Genomic DNA, 23,814 nt, shown 5'->3' with positions numbered 1-23,814 from the left:
ATTTATTTATTTCACATTTTTACACCACCCTTCCTCCAAGGAGCTCAGGGCCGTGTGCACAGTTCCTCCCATCATTTTTCTCTCACAACAACAACCCTGTAAGGTAAGGGAGGTTAAGATACAGTGATTGGCCCAAGGTCACCCAGGAAGGTTCAGGGCTGAGTAGGGATTTGAACCTGGATCTTTCAGATCTAAACCCAGCTCTTGAACCTCCACACCATCCTGGCAGGTAGTGAGACAGGAAGCGAACCAAATGCATAGATGAGTTCTTTCTCTCTCACCTGGTGGCTCTCCAGATCTATACCTCATCATCTGGGAATGCTAATTTTTGTAACAAGCACCTTCCATTATCAACTTCCGTTCCACATCTTCCATTCCTAGCACTGAAGCCAAGTATACCCCCCCCCCAAATCATTCACTATACAGCTCCTTAGATCAAGGGTAGGAATCATTCCAGAAGTTTGCGGCTAATCAGATATCTAGAAAATGAACGACGTTCAACAACACACCATAAATCAAACTGTTTTTCATTTGGTGATATTGATCAGAGGTGTCAATTGATGCTATTGACAAGCAGATGAAAAGATTCCTTTCTGTCTAGTTTTCATTTTCTCATTGGAATTTTTACACCACCTCTGGCGGGAGTATTTGAGGTTATGTGAGGGAGCATGAAAAAAAATGCAATTTCCTATCTCCCACGCAGGTATTGCGAAGTGGTATCGCTGAGGCGGAAGCAACTGTACCGAGCAACAAACTTTAGGGGGGCAATAATCTGAGCTTGACACTAGTTGCCAAAAATGTGATAAACCTTGGTATGTATGAATAATGTTATATATCATTGGAAAGGTAATTTAATGCTGATTGCATTGAAACCAACCATGCTGGAATATTGATAGTCTATCAAAAGTTGGCCAATTAAACAGAAAACTTTTTATTTATTCACTTAATAAATTAAGTTTGATTTAGTCATGGAGAGAGGACTACAAAATCTTCATTGCCCCAGGTAGCAGACGCCTAGCTATACCACTGCCTTACTTTTCACGTTTTTAAAAGTCTGGGTGCGACGTCACATCCGGGGAATCATTTTGCACTCGGTACCAGGCTACACTTTCATTAGCTACACCACTGGGTATAACCCAAGGTAGATTGTCATATGATTTGCAGATTATGCTGTTTATACTATCTAAGATTAGTCTAACACACACACACACACACACACACACACACACACACACAGTGGCATCATTAGGAGAGTGCAGGGGATGTGAACTACTCTGGGTGACACTCTTGAGGGTGTGTGTGTGTGTGTGTGTGTGTGTGTGAGTGAGAGAGAGAGAGAGAGAGAGAGAAACACCAGTACTGGCCAAAATTTTGGAAACCTTTTGGAAAATTTGTATTTATGAATACCACCATCATGTTATATATCATTGGAAAGGTACTTTCATGCAGAATATAATGAAAGAAACCTCTGTATCTTATCTGTATCTTATCAAACATTATGACCAGTTAACCAGAAAAAGAACACAACTGCCTTATGTCACAAAAAGTGGATTTCCTTCACTCAAAACTGAACAATGAGACTGACTGTTCCAAGAGCCAATGATATGTTAACACAGCGGGAACCAATCAGGTGTTAGGTCTCATTTCCATGTATCAGAGTTAATACTAGAACACCTATTCAGTTGTGTGAGTGTCATCAAATTGGCCACTGGGTTTTTGTGGGTTACCGATTTGCTGGGTAACCTCTACTGTTCTATATTTAAATAAAGTGAAGGGGGAGAGGGTGTTGATACCAACCCTAGTGACGCCACTACATTTAGGCTGTGCATAGGATATTGTCATTTATTCTGTATGGTCTGGTATAGAAGGTGGTCCATCACAGGGGTGACACTTGCACCAGGTGATGCAAACACACCCACCACCTTCTTGGAAACTGTGCCAAAACTACACAAGTCCCTTTTCTTAACAGAGCCACCAAACATCAGCCCTAGAGATAAGAGAATGCCTCTTGCTCTGTTACTTTACTGTTTCTCTCGTGTGCTTCAGCCCTCATGCCCTTCCAACTATTTCTCCAGAAACTATGAGAATCTCATGATTCATTCAAACAACCAGTCCCACTTCTTCCTCAAAAGGTGCCACGTGTGCTCTGATGAATCAAGAGCCTTCCCTCCTGATGCACACACACTTCTATCCAGAGGTATGGAATAAAAACACATAACATCGCTTTCTGCACTTTTCCTGTGAAAAAAACAACATTTAAGAACACCTCTATCTATACCACTTTACCTTCACAAGAAAAAGCCCTGCTGGATCAGGCCCAAGGCCCATTGTCTAGAGTCCTGTCTCCCACAATGGGCCGATGGTTGCTTCTGGGAAATCCATTAGCACAGGGGTGCCCAAACCCCGGCCCTGAGGCCACTTGCGGCCCTCGAAGACTCCCAATGCGGCCCTCAGGGAGCCCCCAGTCTCCAATGAGCCTCTGGCCCTCCGGAGATTTGTTGGAGCCCACACTGGCCCGACGCAACTGCTCTCAGGGTGAGGGCAACTGTTAGACCTTTTGCATGAGCTGTGGAATGAGGACTCCCTCCTTTTATAGGCCTTGAGCTATTGCAAGACCTTCATTCATTCATATAAGTTCATCTTTAATATATTCATTTATGTAAATCTATGTAAATTTATTCAAATTTCAAATGTAAATTAATTCTTTTTTTCCCCAGCCCCCGACACAGTGTCAGAGGGATGACGTGGCCCTCCTGCCAAAAACTTTGGACACCTCTGCAACAGCAGGAGAGAAAGGCATACCCCCCTCTCCCACTGTAACTTCCCTGCAACTGGAATTCAGAGGCAGACAGTCCCCAGATCTGAAAACAGCACAAAGCCATCATGACTAGTAGCCATCGATAGATCTGTCTTCTATTATTTTGTCTGTTCTCCATTAAAGCTACTGGTCATCACCACATCTTGGGGCAATGAGTTCCTCAGACCAGCCATGTGCTTCATGCACAAGAGCCACCTTTTGTCCATCTCAAGTCTCTTGCCAAGCTGTTTCATCAGATGGTTTCGTCTCTCATTACTTAACCCTTCATGATTAACTGTTGAACATATAAACACATTTAATTGAAAAGCATAACGTTTGGGAGGGGATGAGACAGGAAGGATAACCGAGTCTCATGCCCATCAAGACAGCCCAGCTAAACCCCTGAACCCTCTGCCCCTATATGGTAGCAGTGGTGTTGCAAGTGGTACAAGTGATCCCATCCACAAGCGTGTGCATCCCCCAGTAGTGTCAGACACTGACGGGCAGCAACTCTCCAGGATTCCAGGCAGGAGTCTTTCCCTAGTCTTACTTGCTGCCAGGTATCAAACCCAGGACCTTCTACATGCAAAGCATTTGCTCTGCTGCAGGGCTGCATCTCAGTTTGGCCTAACTGCACACAAACCACCTCCCGACAGGTGACATCAAGTGACGCAACAGGCCTGTACAAACTAATCCAAGTTTAAGAAGAAAGCTAAGTTCAAGAAAAAAAAAAAAGTTTAAGAGTTATCTCCTAGCCTATTTTTTTACCTACTGCCCACATCACTGTGTCAAATTCATCCATTCCTTCTTTGCCGGAATCCGTGGATTTCCACGTCACTCGCAGCTTGCCGTTGTCTTTCTTCTTCACTTTTGTCGGGCTGCATTTCTTGAGAAACCGCGTCCCGTGAGCTTCCATGTAATCTGTCACCAGGGTGGCCATTTGCTAAAAAGATAAGCACAAAAATAATATTTTAAAAAAAGGTTTATAGAAAGGTTTTTAAAAATTTTTAAATAGGTTTATGGGATCATAAACATACACACGTTCAGATTTCAATCAAATATCACAAATACTTCTGCTAAGAAGCAAAGAATCCCCTTTAAAAGGGGATTGGACAAGTTTCTGGAGGAAAAATCCATTATGGGTTACTAGCCATGATGTGTATGTGCAGCCTCCTGATTTTAGAAATGGGCTATGTCAGAATGCCAGAGGCAAGGGAGGGCACCAGGATGAGGTCTCTTGTTGTCTGGTGTGCTCCCTGGGGCATTTGGTGGGCCGCTGTGAGATCCAGGAAGCTGGACTAGATGGGCCTATGGCCTGATCCAGTGGGGCTGTTCTTATGTAGAGTTGGAAGGGGTCAAATAGGTCGTTAGTCCAACCCCCTGCCTTAGGCAGGAAATCCTCTCAGAGTAGGACCACGTGACTAAACTCATATTTCATTTTTATCCCACCCTTCCTTTGAGATGCTCATGCTGTTTTAAATAGATTCCTCCTCCCCTTTTATTCACACAGCACCCCTGCAAGGTAGGCGAGACTGAAAAATGGCAACTGCCTCAAGGTGGCTGAAACTAGTCCCCAGGGATTCTTCTGTATAAAGAGAGCCAGACTCAGGAGCTGGACCGAGCCTGGAAGATCCAAATCCAAATCCCTGTCAGCAAGGAAGCTTCCTGGGTGACCTTGGGCCAGTCACTCGCCCTCTCAGCCTCACCTACCTCACAGGGTTGTCGTGAGGGCAAAAGGAGGGGAGGAATCATGTACACCACCCTGAGCTCCTCAAAGGGCGGTACAAAAAAATAATGGAAAAATCAATAAATAAAACAAGCAAGTCGTGATTTTCCAATGCAGGTATCACCATACTTCACAGTAGGAGGTTCTTGGTTCAGGTGCCCCAGTGACCACGTGGCACTGCCTTTACCCTGGCGGAAGTGGCGATGGCTGGGACGCCCAGCCCTTCAGAAAAGGCACAGTTTGGGAAGAAGGGTACAGAGCAAAGCCTCAAGTGTTGGGCAAGCAGCTCTCTGCTTAACAGAGCTTGGAAAAAAGAAGGTTACAGTAGCTGTGAGTATCTAAAGCTCGTTGTATGTCAAGAATCAATGGCATACTAGAGCATCCGGCACCCAGGGCCCATAAATTTTTAACACCCCCATACCATCCCTGGGCCTCCGAAAGGCACCCCTTGACACCCTTAAGGCATGATGTGACAGTGAATCTCCCCATCAGCTACATTGCTACTGAGAACCCCTAAATGCCAGCAAAAAGGATGGCCTCCTAAACACCTCCTGAACTCCTCCCCAAACATGAAGGGTCTTCTGTCCCTCCCCAATATACTTGTCACCTGTCTTGCCATGTAGGTGATGCAGCAAGGAATCCCAAAGGGTTCCTTTGCAACAGGAGACGGGAGACAGGAGGCCCCACCCATTGCCTGAGCAGATGCCACATCGCTGTCAAGTGGCAAACAGTCCCACTGACAGGTTTATTCAAAAGATGCCACAGTGGTTGATGGTTACAAGTCAAACTGTCGTACGTGAAAAAGCAAAGGATTGAGCTGACTAGTCATCTGAAAGGAGAGATCACAGGATACGCCCACGTCGGAACAACTTAAAACACTGGGGTTTTTTTGGCTCATATAGCACAATCCATGTTCATGCGGGTAGTACGGAAGTCAGCCGAACACATGGCACTGTGTTCATCTGGGACTCAGTTGGCATCCTTCAGTCTCAGAAGACTATGGTGTCACGCTCTGAATGGTGGTTCTGGAACAGAGTGTCCTCTCCAGTGCGCGAAGCCTGGGTAAAGTAGGTATGGAGGATAGGCTGTTACCCATTGCAGCAAATCCCCCCTCTCCACGTCGCTGAAATGGTCCAATGGAAAATGGGCCGTAGGTAAATGGGACTCCCAGGTAAATGGGACTAGGTGTGCGGCTGTAGCTGCTAAGCAACACCAGCTCTATGTGTGCCAAATCAGAGAGCACTAGGGAGCACCCCTTGAGCAAAGAACCAGTGAGAAAACAGCAGGAAGTACCTGGTCAAATCCGCGAAGAGGAATGCTCCTGATCATGACAGTTGTGTCCAAGCCAAGGCCGGTGAGGAAGCCAGCGCACTCAAGGGAAACATCTGGTCAACTTATGGTTAAAGGTAAACGGCTTCACTTTATGTTGTAGAAACAAGCTAATGATAACCACAAGAATGAAATGCAGACCAGAAATGTGCAAAACTGTTTTCCTGAGGAATTCTTAAAAATGCGCATGCACAGGAAGCCATAGGTTCATGTCATTTTCTACGTAAACAGCTCCGAAAACAAACCTAGATTGATGAGTGGAATAGCCATCGTTGTCCAGAGACTCTCCCACTTCTGTTAATCCAAAAAGGCATGTTTCTAGTCCTGTGGAAGGTAATCCTGAAAATATGAAGAGCTCTCACTTGTCAGGGTGGGTGGGCGCCAAGCAGGCTTTTCTGTGGTCAGAGGACAGTGATTACCCTGAAACTCCTTGGTCCTCCTCATAGCTAGAAGAAGGTTGAGAAATCAAGAAGCAAAACCATCCTCTGCAGACAGAATTTGACTTTTTGTGGCACAAGAGAATTTTATCTATACTGCGAGGATGCCGTGTTGCACAGGCTTGACATACTAGCTCTTGGTTCAATGATGAAGGGTCCAATCCTATCCAGTTTTCCAGTGCTGGTGCAGTTGTGCCAATGGGGTGTGTGCTGCATCCTGTGGTGGATGGGCAATCACTGGGCCCTTCTCAAGATATGGGAACACCTGTTCCCTTACTACAGGGCTGCACTGTGGCTGCATCGGAGCTGGAAAACTGGATAGAATTGGGCCCTTAATCAAGACCAAGAGCTAGGATAGATCTTCAGCTTCTCTTAGCCAAACAACTCAAAAGCTGACAAATTTTGAGAATCATGAACTCTGGAGACCACATCGCTGAGAGCTAAACACAAGAATCATGCAGTTCAGGTCCGCCTGGCCTATACCACTTTAAAAGTGGTACAGTCCCTACAGTTTAAACATGGGGGTTTTGTGTAGTACAGTGGGTCCTCCTTTTCCATGGGTTCAGCACCACAGAATTGACTTAGAGCAGGTGTCAGACTTGAGCTGGAGGACCTCACTTGATCTCCTTTCGGTCATGTCTGGGAGGTGCTCCAGCTTTCCTTCCACATCTGGGGGTACGTTGGTACGTTCTAGTCACATGTGGGAGGTTTTCAGAGGTGCGGGAAGACAGCATGTGGCCTCCATGCACCTCAGAAGGTCTTCCAGAGGCTTCTAAGAGACACTTTTGGTTTTGGGTGAAAACTAGAAGTGCTTTTCCAATGCTTCTGTTCAGAGACATGGGGAGACCAGGCACAGTCGCTGTGCAATTCAGAAGGACTCCTGGAGGCTTTTGGGGGGGACTTCCAGTTATATCAAAAACTGGAAGAGTCTCTCAGAAGCCTTCAAGAGGCTTTCCGAGGTCAGCAGAGGCTGTGTGGGGCCTTCCCGTGTATCAGAACACCTCTGGACATGACAGGAAGACACTTCTGGTTGCGTTCAGAGGTCCTCTGATCCCCCCCCCCCCAGATTTAAGTATCTGTGGATTTTGGTACTTGCAGAGATCTAGAATCGAGTCCCCCACGGATACCAAGGACTGACCGTAGTAGGTTTCCCTTCCCAATATCAGAGAAAAATTCCATGCCCCAAAGAGGGCTAAGCTGAACCCTGCAGCCTGAGACACTGCTCACGTAGTTGGACATTGTAACCACCGACTTGAGCGAAAGTGGCTGGAAGGCAGTGCTTCAAATCTTGAGCCTTCACATGGAAAAAAAAGAGAAGCAGGTTAATAAATCATTCTGTTTCCAAAGGATACAACTAGCTCCAACCACCAACCTGTTCAGGAGGAGGGTGGGGGAAAGAAAAGGACACTGGAATGAGACTGTGGATATTGTCACAGCCAAAACAAAAAAACCTATTTTCTGAAACTTGGGAGTATGATTACAGGTAAACTTCAAGCTTATAGAGACATCTCACACTCTCTTGACAGCACCCTTTCACGTTGGGGTACAGATGGAGGAAAAAAAGCAAGGGTTCTTTAAAAAAAAAAAGACACAGGAGTTTAAAGACTGACTGACAGGAGTTTAAAGACTGACACTTTCCTGGGAGTAAGCCGCATTGACTCTAAATAGGACTTACTTCTGAGTAGATATGCATAGGATTGGGCTGAGAGAAGCCTATCTGAAAAAGCAGAACTTGGATCACACACCCCTCCACCAAAATAAAAACCTCCAATCATGCAGCATTTCTCAAGCTGTGGGTCAGGACTCACTAGGTGGGTCCCCATTCATTTCAATATTTATTTTATTTTTAATATACAAGAATTGATGCTACCGTGGTATTTGGTACTGCATTTGGGGAAATGTTACAGAGCTGTACTTTTAACAAGTTACTGTGTATATGCTTTTAACAATGACAGTCAATGAAATAAGTGTGGATAGGATTGCAGCCTTTGGGGTGTTTGGATAACTTAGATTAGCAGTTTGGAGGGTTAGCTTTGGGAGATTAGCTTTGGAGGGTTAGCAGAGCTCTCCTTTATTTTAAATACATTTTAAAATTCATACTTATTGTAAATTTTTAATTTACTTGATCAATTTGATTTTTGTTGTACAGGGTGGCGGTAAAAATTTTCCTGCTCGATGATGCCACTTTTGGCCATGACATCACTTCCACGCTTAATTACAATTTCCGATGAGTCCATTTCCATTTCTAAGAGATTTCCATTCTAAAAAGATTTCTGAGAGATTTCCATTCTAAAAAGTGGGTCCCGGTACCAAAGGTTTGAAAATCACTGCCTTTATGCAAAGCACTCTTTTAGGGCCATGTCAAACGCTCACCCATTTTTGTGTGCTTGATAAAGAAAGAAACCATTATGATGTCATTTTGTTTTCAGCATCCTATATAGCAGTGTTTCTCAAATTGTAGGTTGGGACCCACTAGGTGGGTTGTGAGCCAATTTCAGGTGAGTCCCCATTCATTTCAATATTTTATTTTTAATATATTAGACTTGATGCCGCCATGGTGTGTGACTACATTTAGGGAAATATTACAGTGCTAGCTACTGTTTATATTCTTTGAACAATAATAGTAAATGGGACTTACTCCTGGGTAAGTGTGGGTAGGATTGCAGCCTAGGATTCCTAAAAATTTTCCTGCTTGATGATGTCACTTCTGGTCATGACATCACTTCCGGTGGGTCCTGACAGACTGTCATTCTAAAAAAGTGGGTCCCGATGCTAAATGTGTGAGAACCACTGCTAAATAGGATGCAACTATAAAACTTATAGCTCAATCCTAGGCACACCTACTCAGTAGTAAGTCCCATTGTGTTCCGCAATTAATTGGCTCTGCCTTTTCTGTTGATTAAATAACAGATTGCAATCAATCCAACCATTTGGATTGGGGAAGGGGTTTCCACCTTTCACAAAGGGCTGCCCAGCCCCCATTTCACCCCCAAAGGAATTAGTTTACTTTTTTATAAATGACAGAGGGGAAGCAGGACAGTGGAAAGAGCTTTTTATGAAAACTCAGCTAATTTCTGAAAGGAAGCACCCAGCTAGCCTGACAGCAGCAAACAGAGAAATTCAAGCAGGGGTGATGGGGAGGGGGAACTCTTTAGTAGGGCTAATTTGTGGACTGAATCTTCTCATTTTAAGTCAGAGGGAGAAAGAGAGATGGAAAGAATGCACAAATATTGTACATTAAGACGACAGCTCCTCACCAGGGCAAACCAAGATGTGGGTGGCCCAGCAAAGAGGCAATCGTTGGCCCTTTCAGAAAAAGGATCAAGACAATGTTAGAGAGGATCATGGCAATGTCAGCACTAATCCCTCAAGGTACTAATAATATAATTCCAGCTCAAAACATGGGCTCTTCAAACAGTGTGGCAGGAGCCCCCCCTCCGCAAAAGCAATCAGTGCTCCGCTTCGCCGTGAGGGGTGGGGTGACAGGAATGCGCCTGGGGTTATTGTCTGAAGCCACAGCTCATGGATCTTGTCAAAACAGGGGAGGCTTGCAACTGTCCAGCCCTCGTAAGTACAACTCGGTTCTCACAATATGGGGAGTTCAAGGGGATCAGACGAAGATTTGGCTGCATAAGATGAAGACAGCCTGACAGGCAGAGCACTGGCTTCCTCCACCATTCTGGAGACCACAGGGTCATGCATTTGGTTCCCTTCCACACAACTAAGAGACAGTTTAGAATATAAGGAAAGCCACGCTGGATCAGGCCAAAGGCCCATCGAGTCCAGCTTCTTGTATCTCGCAGTGGCCCACCAGTTGCCTCAGGGAGCACACAAAACCACAAGATCCTGTTGTGTATTCTGTTGCCACTTGCTTGCATCTGACATTCAGAATCAGCCTACTTCTAAAGCCAGGAGATTGCACATACCTCTCATGGCTTGCAACCTGCGATGGATGTTTCCATCAAAATATCCAATTCCCTTTACAAGGCATCTAGGACTTCAGGTGCTATCACCACATCCTGTGGCAAGGAGTTCCACAGACTAATTACATGCTGGGTAAAGAACTGTTTCTTTTTATTGTTCTAACTCTCCTGGCATTCAATTTTAGTGGGCGTAACCTTGTTCTGGTGCTGTATAAGAGAGAAAATAACATCTCTTTGTTCACTCTATCCATCACCTGCATAATTTTGTAGGTCTCAAAATGTTCCCCCTCAGGTGCCTTTTTTTCTAGACCAGATCCGATACTGGCCATGGAAACTTCAAGAGGGAGCAGGCTGAACCGAGACAGTTCCACAGTCACAGAAGATGAAAATCTGCAGGAATTTCTGGAAGTGGTCTCTGTGCCAGTTCCTAGCAATATAGGGGCTGTGGTTCTGCGGCATACAATGCCGTTGTACAAATCTATGGTAAGGCCACACCTGGAGTATTGTGTCCAGTTCTGGTCGCCGCAACCCAAAAAAGACATAGTGGAAATGGAAAAGGTGCAAAAGAGAGCGACTAAGATGATTACGGGGCTGGGGCACCTTCCTTATGAGGAAATGCTACAGCGTTTGGGCCTCTTCAGCCTAGAAAAGAGACGCCTGAGGGGGGACATGATTGAGACATACAAAATTATGCAGGGGATGGACAGAGTGGATAGGGAGATGCTCTTTACACTCTCACATAACACCAGAACCAGGGGACATCCACTCAGATTGAGTGTTGGGAGGGTTAGCACAGACAAAAGAAAATATTTCTTTACTCAGCGTGTGGTTGGTCTGTGGAACTCTTTGCCACAGGATGTGGTGATGGCAACTGGCCTGGATGCCTTTAAAAGGGGATTGGACAAGTTTCTGGAGGAAAAATCCATTACAGGGTACAAGCCATGATGTGTATGCGCAACCGCCTGATTTTAGAAATGGGTTATGTCAGAATGCCAGATGCAAGGGAGGGCACCAGGATGAGGTCTCTTGTTATCTGGTGTGCTGCCTGGGGCATTTGGTGGGCCGCTGTGAGATCCAGGAAGCTGGACTAGATGGGCCTATGGCCTGATCCAGTGGGGCTGTTCTTATGTTCTTAACTACAATTCCCAGAATGCCTTGCAGGTCTTCTTGTTATCTGGTGTGCTCCTTAGGGCATTTGGTGGGCCGCTGTGAGATACAGGAAGCTGGACTAGATGGGCCTATGGCCTGATCCAGTGGGGCTGTTCTTATGTTCTTATCCTCCCCACCCAAAAACTTAGTTTTCTATGTGCAAAATCATGGAGGTGTGTACATGAAGTCTGTGCAGAGAAAAGCAATGGGAGAAGGCAGGTCTCTTCGGGTTCATCATCAGATTCTTGAGACCATCATAGGCAGAAACATTCACCAATGAGAAAATTTGGGTCAGCCTGAGTTCTCTCATATTTAGGAAGGGGAGAGAAGCTAGGGCCAGATTTAAGTCAATTGTACCAATTGCTCCCAGTGATGCCCCCACTTCTAAGAGGGTCCCATTTGGGGGTAAACTACTCTTAGATCCATTAACTCACAGTCATTTTTAAAGAGCACGTTGGGATTGCTCTCTATTCTACCATAGAGAAGTAAAGGCTCTAATAAATGTTTTTTATATCTTGAAGATTCTACAGACCCTGGCAGTAGAAATGTTTCTGATTTGGCCCCACAACTCCGAAGGCCGGTCTTGAGACCAATTATCCCCAATTCCCCCCAGCAAAGCATCTTTTCCCATGGTTGTCTGAAGGTCCCTCACTCATGGGCAATGTTTTAAAAGTGAAAGTCTTTGTAGCATATGGCAGTGGTGTCGCTGGCGGGGGGGTGCAGTCCGCACAGGCTGACGCACACGGGGGGGGGGTGTGACACCACTATTGGCCAAAAATTTTTAAATCTTCGTATTTTCAAATAATGCCAACATGTTAGGTACCATTTCATGTAGAATGCAATGAAACAAACCACGTCGAAAAATATGTATTCTAACAAAAGTTATAGCCAAAAAACCAGTGGGGGTGGGGCGATAGTGCATCACCGCGCCTACTTCCTGGGGTGTTGCCCAACCCACTGTATGGGAGGAGGTCCATCTTGGGGGTGACACACTGGCCTCCCGCACAGGGTTTTGCAAACCCTAGTGACGCCATTGGCATAGGGAAGCATTATTTTGGTGATTATTTCGGGTCTGGGGTATCTGAGGGACCGCCTCCTTCCCTACAATCCTGCCCGTGCTCTTAGATCATCTGGGGGGGGCCCTTTTGACTGTGCCGCCACCAAGAGAGGTGAGAGGGGCGGTGGCCAGAAAGAGGGACTTCTCGGTGGTGGCCCCCGAACTGTGGAATACCCTCCCCTTAGAACTGAGAACTGCTCCCTCGTTGCTAACGTTTCGGCGTGGACTGAAGACCTTTTTATTTCAAAAAGCTTTTAATTGTTGACAGGCTGGCTGGCATTTTTGCTTTTATATGAAAACCCACGGGGTTTGTTTGTTTGTTTTTAGACTTTTTAAAATTGTTGTTAATGATTGTTTTTAATGTTATATTTTTTAAAATGTTGTAAGCCGCCTTGTGTGCCCATTGAGCAAAAAGGCGGGGTATAAATTAATAAAATAATAATAATAATAATAATAATAATAATAATAATAATAATAATAATAATGTAAACCAGTTAGTGACCTTGTTTGGTGAAAACTGAAATAAATAGGGTAGAGCTTGGTTATTTGAGGGGGGGGGCTTTCTTTTTTTGGTTTGAGTCTTCTACCACTAAAACCTGTAAGTTTTAACTGTTGAATACACATAACCAGCAAGCACTTGCTCAGGAAGGTGCCAGGCTATTCTGCACCCTAGGCAAGACTAACTAATTGCACCCTCCATTTTTTAAAATAAGACATTATAATTATATAGCACTACTGTGACATTTCTCTTAAAAAAAATTGTCAGTTGCATTTTTTTTTTTTTTACAAAGCTTGGGGAAAAAACTAATCTGTATAAAACAGCGCCTCTCGAAAGGTCAGGACTGTGCCTCTTTGAGGTCTGTGCCCTAGGCAGCTGCCCAGTTGGCTTCATGAAAGCACCACCCCTTCGCTACCCAACGTAGTTTGCCGACAGATGCAAAATAGAGGCAACCATCTTGGCAGAGCAGGAAACGGGCAGAGGGAGAACCCATACCAAAACATTAAAAAAGCATTAAAAGGAATCATGGGAAGGTTTACACGGGAAATCCACTTGACAGAAACAAATGCCTCGAGAAGGTGTGCGTCCACTCCCGCCCCTGTCTGCCGCAAGCCGGGCTGATAAAGTACAGAAATGCTACTGTAGCCCCTCAAGCTTATTTTGACTACAGCTTAGGAATGCAACATATAAACACAAGACTCCCACATTACACTGTTACAACTTGCATTAACAGCGAATGGACAAAAGCCACATTTGCACAGAAAATATCTCACCGGGACAAATCTCGTGTTTAGCTTTTGGCCTTTCTTTTGTTTAAACACACACACACACCACACAATTTCCTCACATAAATCATGGGTGTAGAAATTCAAGAGGTGACTGATATATTGCAAACAACTGCAGATTTAACTTCCCTTTAAACTGTACCAAAGACACCCTCAACCTCCCCGTTTATCTTTAGAATGATAGATGGAACAGATACTCATGTTTAATGTTCCACAAAAGGCCAAACATGGGATGGCGCCCCTTTTAGCCTTGGCGTGTCACTTTTGATTGACACACAAGATGGTCCCGTCTTTGGTCTCTTCACCCCCACCTCCTCTCTCAGCCCACTGCCTGAATCGGGGGGGGGGGCAGAATTTGCACCCAGGACTGGCCTAAGCTCATTCCAAAAGTGGGTGCATTGTGGTAATTCTGGAAGGAGGTAGGGGTTAAATTCACCTGCGATTGTGGGTCTCCACCCCGCAGTTGCTGGCTGCCAGTCTCCCCCCACCCCATCACTTGGAACAATCCCACATGATCACATAGTGGAATCCCAAAGGACGTTCTGGGACATCCCAGGTTCAATCCCTGGCAGCATCTCTGAATAGGGCTGGGAAAGACCTCGCTTTGAAGCCCTGGGGAGTCACTGGCAGCCTGTGCAGGCAAAACCGAACCAAATTGACCAATGCCCGACTCAGTCGTCAGAAGCTTCATATTTTCACAAAGACTTGTCAAACACACAATAATTCTCAAGCGTCTCCACGTTTAGATCAGTGGCTGACCAGGCACCAAGTCCAGGCAGTTTTCATCTGAACTTCAGCAGCTTTAAGCCATTTCTAACGAGGCCAGCAGCACAATCCAATGCAAAGTTTACTCGGAAGAAAGTGCCATTGCACTCAGTGGAGACTGCTCTTAGGAACTGCTCCATTGCACTCAGGACTTAGGACTGCTCCATTGCACTCAGTGGAGACTGCATAGGATTGTGGCCTAAGCCGTCTTTTCAACATCAAAAGCAGCTGGGCTGTACTTTTTCCTTCCAAGCTGGGCATAAGACTCAAGGATTATCCAATGAGAGGCAGAGCACTCTGTAATTCTAAGGTCTTGCTGCCCTCTCATGGTTTAATCTAGAAACTGAGGAACAGAAATCATAGATACTTAGGAAGCTAACATAAGAAAAGCCCTGCTGGATCAGGCCAAAGGCCCATCTAGTCCAGCTTCCTGCATCTCACAGTGGCCCACCAGATACCTCACAGAGCACCCAAGAAAACAAGATTCCTGCATCCTGTATCTGGCCTTCAGAGATAGCCTACTTCTAGAACCAGGAGCTTGCATTTACCCATCACAGCTTGTAACCTACGATGGACCTTTCCTCCATCAATCTGTCCAATCCCCTTTTAAAGGCATCTAGGCCTTCAGGTGCCATCACCACATCCTGTGGCAAAGAGTTCCAAAGTTTAATAACATGCTGGGTAAAGAAATATTTTTTCTAAGCTGCCTTCTACTAAGTCATTCGCCCATTCGGTTCAGTCTCAACAACCCAGACAGATAGCAGCTCTGCAGGGTCTTCGCCAGCCCTACCTGGAGACAAGGATAAAAACCGGGACCTTCTGCAAGAAAAGCAACTGCAATTCAGATGCAGTTCCTCCACGTCTCTAGTATGGAAAAATATTTGTGTAGCTTTAGAAATCATTATTATTAATTCAGATCCATCAATGCACAGAGAAAACGACTGAGTTCCATACCCAAAAAAAGCTTCTTGCCCCAAGGAGTTCCCAATATCGAAGTCCTCTATGGAGAACTCATGCAAGGAAAGCGCCCTACAGGTAGACCACAGCTGCGATACAAGGACATCTGCAAGAGGGATCTGAAGGCCTTAGGAGTGGACATCAACAAGTGGGAAACCCTGGCCTCTGAGCGGCCTGCTTGGAGGCAGGCTGTGCAACATGGCCTTTCCTAATTTGAAGAGACACTTGGCCAACAGTCTGAGGCAAGGAGGCAAAGGAGGAAGGACTATAGTCAGGGAGACAGACCAGGGACAGACTGCACTTGCTTCCGGTGTGGAAGGGATTGTCACTCCCGGATTGGCCTTTTCAGCCACGCTAGACGCTGTGCCAGAACCACCTTTCAGAGTGCAATACCATAGTCTTTCGAGACTGAAGGTTGCCAATACCATTCTTATATACACCTACATGTTATTTTGATGGTGCTACATAAAGAAAAGTCTTAGCATAATGACAACCAAATAAGAATTTATTTTTTTTTTAAAGGAAGCTGCAATCCTGGCATTAAATTTCACTAAACACAATGGGAGTAACTTCTGAGTAGACATGCAAAGGATTGTGCTGTGAAAATAGCAACCACCCCAAGAGGGGATGATAAACACACAAAAGAAAATGGATAGGGGGAAGAAAAAAAAAGATAGAAGAACATACGTTTTCCCGGGAGACCTTCTCATCCAGAAGATATCATCACTTGTGATTCCATACTCCAAAGCCCCCGAAATCTTTTTATACAGGAAGAAAAGCGTAATGATTACAAATTAATCATCAAATAGTTTTTTACCTTAAAATCATCATGTGTGAAGGATTTAATTGGACTCCACAACCATGAACTTACATTTGCAGGGTATTTAGGCCTCCCACCAGTGGCAAGGACTATATTTTCAGCCGTGAGTAATATCTAGGAATTTAAAAAAATGCAAAGAAATCAGGAACCAAGATGCAAAGAAAGTGCTTTAGACAAGCCTGCCTCTTTAACATAAGTTCATCTCCAGCAGGAGCGTTTTGTTGCAATTGCAGACCAATGGAAGACAATCATTTAGAACCTTGGAGAGCACCAAGATTGTGGGAAGTGCCTTCACATTGATGCTGGGCTGGCTTCCTAAGGCAGTCCCATCTTGGAAGCTCTGGGAGGAGAATTCACTCTAGGAAGCTGCTTTAGCACCACCCTGAAAGCTCTTTCGTATCACTGTCACACAGGGATGGTTTAAGCCCTCAGTACACTTGAGGCAAGGCAAGCGTCACAGCAGAGCGTCCCAGGAGCACCCCACCATTTAGCTCCCCTAAGGCAGCTGCCTCACCCGGCCTCATGTGTGGGCCAGCCATGATGTTCCACAAGTTACCAGAGGTATATAATGGGCCTTCCTTATCACAGATTCAGCACCCACAGATTTGACCAACTGCAGTTGCCTCTCTGAGCCTCAGAATACCACCTAGATGTGACTACTGGTTCTGCGGCCCACTCCACGGGCCTCAGAAAACCTCCTAGATGTGACCCGAAGTTGCGAATGTGAACCTGAAGTTGTTTCCAACAGCATCCGGGAGGTGTTCCGAGGCCCAGTAAGGCCACGGGCTGCGGGCTGGAACAAATTTGAGAGCGCTGGGTACAACCCTCAGGTAAGTGAGTGCAATGCCAGATTCGAGCACCTGCAGATTTTGGTATCACCGGGGGGGGGGGGAGCGAAGAGACTGGAACCAACCTCCATGGATACTGACAGATGATGGTATTTTGGACAAAATTAACCAGGCAAATCTTCTGCCTCTAAAATTCCCCATGGGAGGGGATTGCCTCGCTTTGCGCCATGCCAAAGCCAGCTGTAGGGTGGTATCTTTTAAGGCAGACATTGGTTTTGCCAAATACCAAGCTTCATCACCACCACCAAGGGTTAGCAGCCAAACGGCATCCACATTCTGGAACCAGATTTCTGTTCCAAGACCCAGCTAAGCAACTGACCTCTTTGCCTCCTTTGGCCACTCCCCGAACGGTGTGCGCATCCACAAAACTGCCCTTCAGATTGAAGTATTTCACTTTTCTGTTGGCAAGTGGAAAACAACATAATCACACACCCCTACTGAATACCCCACAAAACCACCCTTGTGCCTCATTACTCCAGAGGTCAGTCCCACTGAGTTCAATGCAATAAAAGTAAATACAGATGTCCCCCTGAAGCTTCCTGCTTCCGGAACATTCCGAATGCGTCCCCCTAGCACGCAGGCTGCCTGTCTGCTTGTTGTGTTCCTGTCCTAGCCTCTTGTAAAAGCAAGAAACATGCCTGCTTGCAAATGAAAAAAGGAAGATAATGGGTGCCAAGGGGCCACAGAGAACCATGGATAACCGAATCTGCAGATACCAAGTCGGAAGACACAGAGAGGTTCCTGTATGCCCAGGATTGTAGACTTTAGTACACCACTGCGATGAACTGCAAAAAAAAAATCACCCATGCTATAGCCCTAAAAAAGGACTGCTGTTAGTGCGATGGGATGCCCATGCGGGGATTAAAATTGGAGAAAAGCCTACCTTTGCCTAGGTGAGAAAGAAGATGAAAAAGAATTGCATTTACTTGTCCTGCAGCTGCACTCGGTGTCCCCAGTTCAAGGATTTCACGTGGTTTTGAACCGCTTTCGCCAACACGGACCTGGGAAAAAAGAAGAGCCCCAAGTCTCAAAACCATTCTTACCCAGCTCACAGAAGACCAATGAGGCCTTTGGTCCTGTGGACTGGCAGTGGCTCTCCGGAGTGCTCAAGGAACCTGTTGTTGCAGTTATACATGGGGGGTCGTGGAACGGATTCCCCGTGGATACCCAGGACCGACTGAATACGTTCAGTGTTAACAGAGAGCACAATGCAGAACAGAGCTACATCTTACCAGTCATGGTACACAGGATGGGATATATTCCAGCCGTAACGCTGGGCATCCTTGAGGGAACTCCCCAGAAGGGCTGCTTGGTGCATCAGTTTCTTAGGAATGCAGCCAACATTCACACAGGTGCCGCCAAGTCCCCATTTGGTTCCTGCGGAACACACAGAAACGGATAACATTGACCCACGATACAACCACCATATGCATTTCTGCTCAGAAGCAAGTCCCATTGCATTCGATGGGACTTACTCCCAGGAAAGCATGTCTAGGGCGACAGCTTTCATCTGTTGACCTCTGACTCCATTCTGCTTCCCTTCCTCTGTTGTCTCTCCCATGTCAATAAATGGATTGTAACCTCCTTGGGGCAGAGATCTGTCCTCTCATTCTTTACACAGGAAGCTTCTGTACACTGAATTAGCCTATTGGTTCACACGGCTCGCTACATTGACCCACTTTCTAGAGTTTCAGACACTGCCATTTGAATGTTAACGACATGATTCTGCAAAATGCACACGAAAGTCTTTCAGTTTGTCGGCAGGGTGGGCAGACCAAAGAACGGAGAAGATACACATTCCAAAGTCCAGAAGGACAAAAAGTTCCAGCAAGAAACTGTTTGCTGTTAGAATAAATTTGCTGTACCTCTCGGAGAAGGGTCCACGTAATCAAGAACAGCCACCTTCTTTCCAAACTGGGAAGCTTTAAAAAAAACAAAAACAAGACCACAAATTTATTTCAGGGTAAAAAATAAAATCAACTTATATTCACCAATACGACTATCAAAAACATTGGCAGGAATTGCAACCATGCCACAACTGTTATTTCATAGTTCTTGCCCACCTGTACGTTCCTGAGTGCAATTCAAAGAACTGAGGATGACCCCACCACCACTCCAATGATCCAAGATCTCTGAAATGCATGTATACCACCATAATATCTAGTTGATCCCTAGCCAGTGCAAATACTCCAATGTCCTTGGCAGCTTATGTAAGACATGTTGTTGTTGGCAACCTTCAGTCTCAAAAGACTATGGTATCGCGCTCTGAAAGGTGGTTCTGGAACAGCGTCTAGTGTGGCTGAAAAGGCCAATTCGGGAGTGACAATCCCTTCCACACTGGGAGCAAGTGCAGTCTGTCCCTGGTCTGTCTCCCTGGCTATGGGCCTTCCTTCTTTGCCTCTTAGCCTCAGACTGTTGGCAAAGTGTCTCTTCAAACTGGGAAAGACCATGCTGCACTGCCTGCCTCCAAGCAGGCCGCTCAGAGGCCAGGGTTTCCCACTTGTTGAGGTCCACTCCTGAGGCCTTCAGATCCCTCTTGCAGATGTCCTTGTATCGCAGTTGTGGTCTACCTGTAGGGCGCTTTCCTTGCACGAGTTCTCCATAGAGGAGATCCTTTGGGATCCGGCCATCGTCCATTCTCACGACATGACCGAGACATAAGCCCCTCCAAACTACACCCCTGTCAGAGGTCCACGAAATGCAAATCTACCACCATCACATCTAGCTGACCCCAAGTCAATTGCAAGTATTCTGGTTTCCATGGCTTTCAACTGATCCCCAAAGTATGTAGATGAAACCTTGTTCCATATAAATTGGTCCTATAAGGACAAATCTCCTGATGGTTGGTGGAGCTCTATTGACGGTTTACAGAGGGACTCCTTTCTGAAGAATCAAGGACACTTCAATAGTAGCTAAAGCATGATGGCCAAGAGGATGCTGCTGCTGCTGCTACAGTTATTACGTTTTATTGATTGGCACTAACCTTCCTTGGCACAAGCCAGGCCACCAGATCCTCCTCCAATGACCAGGAGATCATACTCACTTTTCCCTACAAGGAAAAAGGATTGAGTATGAAATTATGAAGGGGATACATAGGGGGATGTTCTTTTCCCTCTTACACAACACCAGAACCAGGGGACATCCACTAGAATTGAGTGTTGGAAGAATTAGAACAGGCAAAAGGAAATATTTATTTACCCAGCATGTAATTACCTGTGGAACACCTTGCCTTAGGATGCGGTGATGGCATCTGGCATAGATGCCTTGAAAAGGGGATTGGACACATTTCCGGAGAATCTTTTTGGTGACAGAATCAGAGAGCAGAGATGGAAGCAAAACATTAAAAAGCCCCCTACATCTTCCTGTCTAGCACGAAGGTGTCAACATCCTGTCCACTTCCTTCCCTTTCCTCTTCACATCACTCTCTGCACTGCATAACTGAAGGCAAATATTGGTTGCGTACATCTTTTCCTCACTCTTCCAGGCAGGAGAGTGAATCCCTCCATCTCTTCCTTCAACATCTTGGCAAGAGGGCAAAAGGTAAGCAAGACTTGCCCAGGCCTAAATATTGCCAGGTTATGAGGTCAGGGACATTATTTAAGGTGTGATTGTGATTGATTTCATTGGATAGATTTCATTAGTCTGGAGAAATGAGATTTCATTAGCCTGGATACAATAATGCTCTTCAAAGACCTGAATGGAGCTTGTAACCACAGCTATAGGTTACCTAGTTGCCCAGGGATTTTCAACCTTTTTCATCTCATGGCACACTGAGAAGGTGCTAAAATTGTCAAGGCACACCATCAGATTTTTGACAGTTAACAAGCCACACCATACTGCCATTCAGGGGCTCACATCCCCCAATGGTCCAACTTATATATGACCCTCCCCCACACTTTGTGGACTTTTGGTGGCATGCAAATGTGCCACAGAACAGTAATTGAAAATCACATGAAGCCAGTTGCTGTCATACCAAAAGAGGATCACACCTTCATCTCCTGCTTGTGGCCATCCCAGAGGCAGCTGTTGGGTCACTGCAGCGAAAGAGCATGTTGCGCTAGATGGGCCCGTGGTCCTGAACTGGCAGAGCTCTTCTAAATGATCACCTACATTCTTAGTGTGCAAGAGAACCTTCTTTGGAAGCCAATCCTGCACATGTTTACTCAGAAGTCAGTCCAGTCTGTATGATGTGGTTTCATCAAGTATTACCTTGCATTGCATATAATGCTTTGAGATCAATGAGACTTCCTCCAGATGGCACAAGTGTGCCAATGGTGCCAAAGGGATTTAATGGAGTAAGCTCCATTAAATGCAAACTTGGACTTGCTTCTGAGTAAACATGTATAGTGACCTGGCCGTGAAAGACACAAATAACTAGAATTGTGGTTTTTAAGGTATTGCCAGTGACATTCTTGTACCTGCCACAAAATAATACCACAGATACCATCTGGAAGTTATGAAATAACTTCAATAACCTGCAATAACTGTCACCCAATATTTAAAATGGTGTTGTGTAGAGACTACCAGACTGAACTACAAATCAGGATTTCTGGAGTTCAAATTTTGCCCCTACCATGAACTCATCAGTGGCCTTGGGCAAGTTTTTGCAACTCAACCTCAGTCTTCCCTATCTGCAATATGGGCATAAACCTTTATAGAGTTGCCATAAGGAGTACGTCAAGATACTGCACATGAGACGCTATTCCAGGGGTGGGCAAACTTTCAACTTTAGGGATCCTGGACCTTTAACAATTGTATAGAAGTAGGAATTTCAGCAGGTACAGCTTGTCACGACAGGGGAGGGGGATGTTGTCTGAATTTAAAATCTTCAGGAATAGCTCCAGCCAGCATTGGCAATCTGACAATCTGGTGTCTTTCTAGAGCAAGACTTCAACAGGCAAGGCTTTTCCCGCCTGGCAACTCCGGTTGAAGTTATTGCCAGAGATGGTTTTTATTTTCCCTGTGTTGGAGATTCCTGGATCTCCATGTTTAAAAACCCCCAAGTTGCTTTCAGCGGCCACTTGGAGTTTGATGCAGACTCCTGGACACCCCAGGCCAGTCCTGGAGGGCTGGCAACTCTCTGCACAGGTGGAGTGCTTTACCTGTGGAATGCCTGCCTAACTATTGTGCATGCCAGGGGTTTGGGGGGGATTGCTTTCAGTGGCCACCAGGAGTTGGATGCAGACTCCTGGACCCCCCAGGCCAGTCCTGGAGGGCTGGCACCCCTGTGCACAGGTGGGGTGCTGCACCTGTGGAATGCCTGCCTAACAGAGCCTCTTAAAGGCACAGCAGCCCAGCCAGGGCCGTTTACTGAGTTCCCCCCCCCAATCCAGCCTTGCACAGAGGGGAGCAAGAGAGACCAGGCCACCCCCAAGCCCCCCACCCCAGGGAACCCCCATACCTGACATGCAGCGCCTTGTACGGCAGAGCCAGGGCTCCCACTGGAGGCGTGAACGTCCCCTCCAGAGAGCAGCCATGTTGTACGGCAAGGGGCTACGGAAGCCGACGAGGTAAATATTAGGACCCCGAACACGCCGCCTCCTCTGCAGCCACTCCAGCTGTACGGAGGGCAGGGCTGTCTAAGCAAGTGCCTGATGGCTGCTCAGCAGCCAGAGAGCAAAGCTGCCCCAAGGAGTCTGAGCTTCTCCTCCCTGGATGGTTGAGTGAGAGGGAGGGGCTCTGGAGGATGCCAGGGGGAGGGCACAGCCCAGGGGGCGGGGCTGAGGGAGGAGGGGGGAAAGGTTGCCACTGTGTTTCTCTGCTAGGCTGCCGGCCCCTCTGGCAGGCAGCTATCCAACAGGTGCAGCTTAATGGGGGGAAGGAGAAGGTGCACAGTGCCGGAGAAGCAGAACCTTAGTGATGTGTGCCAGGGCTGCTGTGGTGAACTTATTGGGAGCCCTTCTGTTCTTGCTCTGTTCGGTGATGATCTTACTCTGCTTTTGCGTAGCAATAATTAGGCATAAGTTGTACGGATCTCAGCAGACTCTTACCAGGGTGTCCTTCCTGCATCTTTTCCCATGGACAATGATGAAAAGAACACCCCTTTGAGAACCCTTCTTATTGTGCATGTCATCTGTTTTTCTACAGACACCTGCTGGACCAGATGGCTAAAAATATTTCAAGGCATGGCATATTTCCAGATGTTTGGGGCCAACAGGAGAGCTGTGTCCATCACTGCCTGTTTGTCAGCCTCCAAGGGGCATCTATTGGCCACAAATGGCTGGTTAGGTGGAAGCGGATTGGAATCATGTTAGCAAATGGCAACAATCATGTGCTTGTGGGACTTTCAATAGGGTTTTTCCAAGTGTCTCTAACTCAAGGTGCCCTGTTTTGGCGCTTTGGTTCTTCTTAGCCTGGACCGGTGATTCCCAAACTTACCAGGGGTCACGGCGTTCCTACAGTCACTTCTTCCTGGCTCAGTCAGGAAGATCTCAGATCTCACAAGATTTGGGCGTCGCCATCTTCGATCTTGTGAGATTTTGCAAGATGGGGGCACCCGGGAGTGCCGGTAGCATGGGTGCCCAGAGACATTCTGCAGCACCTCTGTGAGTGCGCTGTGGTGCCCTAAGCACACAGTTTGGGAACCAATGACCTGGGCAATCATTCAACCCCTGGTGATCCTTATTAGGCCATTTATCTAACACGGATCAGGGCAGTGGTAAAATCACCAGTGGCTGCCTCCCTTCTTGTTGCAGGACCACAAGAAGCAGTATGTGGGTGTG

The 23,814-nt window shown here is 46.3% G+C and overlaps 1 protein-coding gene across 7 annotated transcripts in view; it reads right to left on the bottom strand.

The window, feature by feature from the left end:
• The window catches only part of TXNRD2 (thioredoxin reductase 2), a 53,959-nt gene extending 31,232 nt beyond the window's left edge, over positions 1-22,727 (bottom strand). For 2 of the 7 annotated variants that reach the window (XM_066609586.1, XM_066609587.1), the window contains exons 1-11: positions 22,494-22,727; positions 20,076-20,141; positions 18,958-19,014; positions 18,325-18,469; positions 18,019-18,093; positions 17,412-17,490; positions 16,296-16,358; positions 16,112-16,182; positions 7,642-7,661; positions 5,817-5,908; positions 3,566-3,740 (exon numbers count right to left, since the gene is read on the bottom strand). In XM_066609586.1, the coding sequence (XP_066465683.1) occupies positions 3,566-3,740; positions 5,817-5,908; positions 7,642-7,661; positions 16,112-16,182; positions 16,296-16,358; positions 17,412-17,490; positions 18,019-18,093; positions 18,325-18,469; positions 18,958-19,014; positions 20,076-20,141; positions 22,494-22,569 (919 nt within the window). In that variant the 5' untranslated portion in view covers positions 22,570-22,727. The remainder of the gene's footprint in view (positions 1-3,565; positions 3,741-5,816; positions 5,909-7,641; positions 7,662-16,111; positions 16,183-16,295; positions 16,359-17,411; positions 17,491-18,018; positions 18,094-18,324; positions 18,470-18,957; positions 19,015-20,075; positions 20,142-22,493) is intronic. The other 5 variants (XM_066609581.1, XM_066609582.1, XM_066609583.1 and 2 more) reach the window with 4 other exon arrangements.
• Between the last annotated feature and the right edge of the window lie 1,087 nt (positions 22,728-23,814).

The sequence above is a fragment of the Tiliqua scincoides genome, chromosome 14 (assembly GCF_035046505.1).
Source record: "Tiliqua scincoides isolate rTilSci1 chromosome 14, rTilSci1.hap2, whole genome shotgun sequence".
Classification (NCBI taxonomy): Eukaryota; Metazoa; Chordata; class Lepidosauria; order Squamata; family Scincidae; genus Tiliqua; species Tiliqua scincoides.
This window is presented reverse-complemented; position numbering and strand designations above follow the sequence as displayed.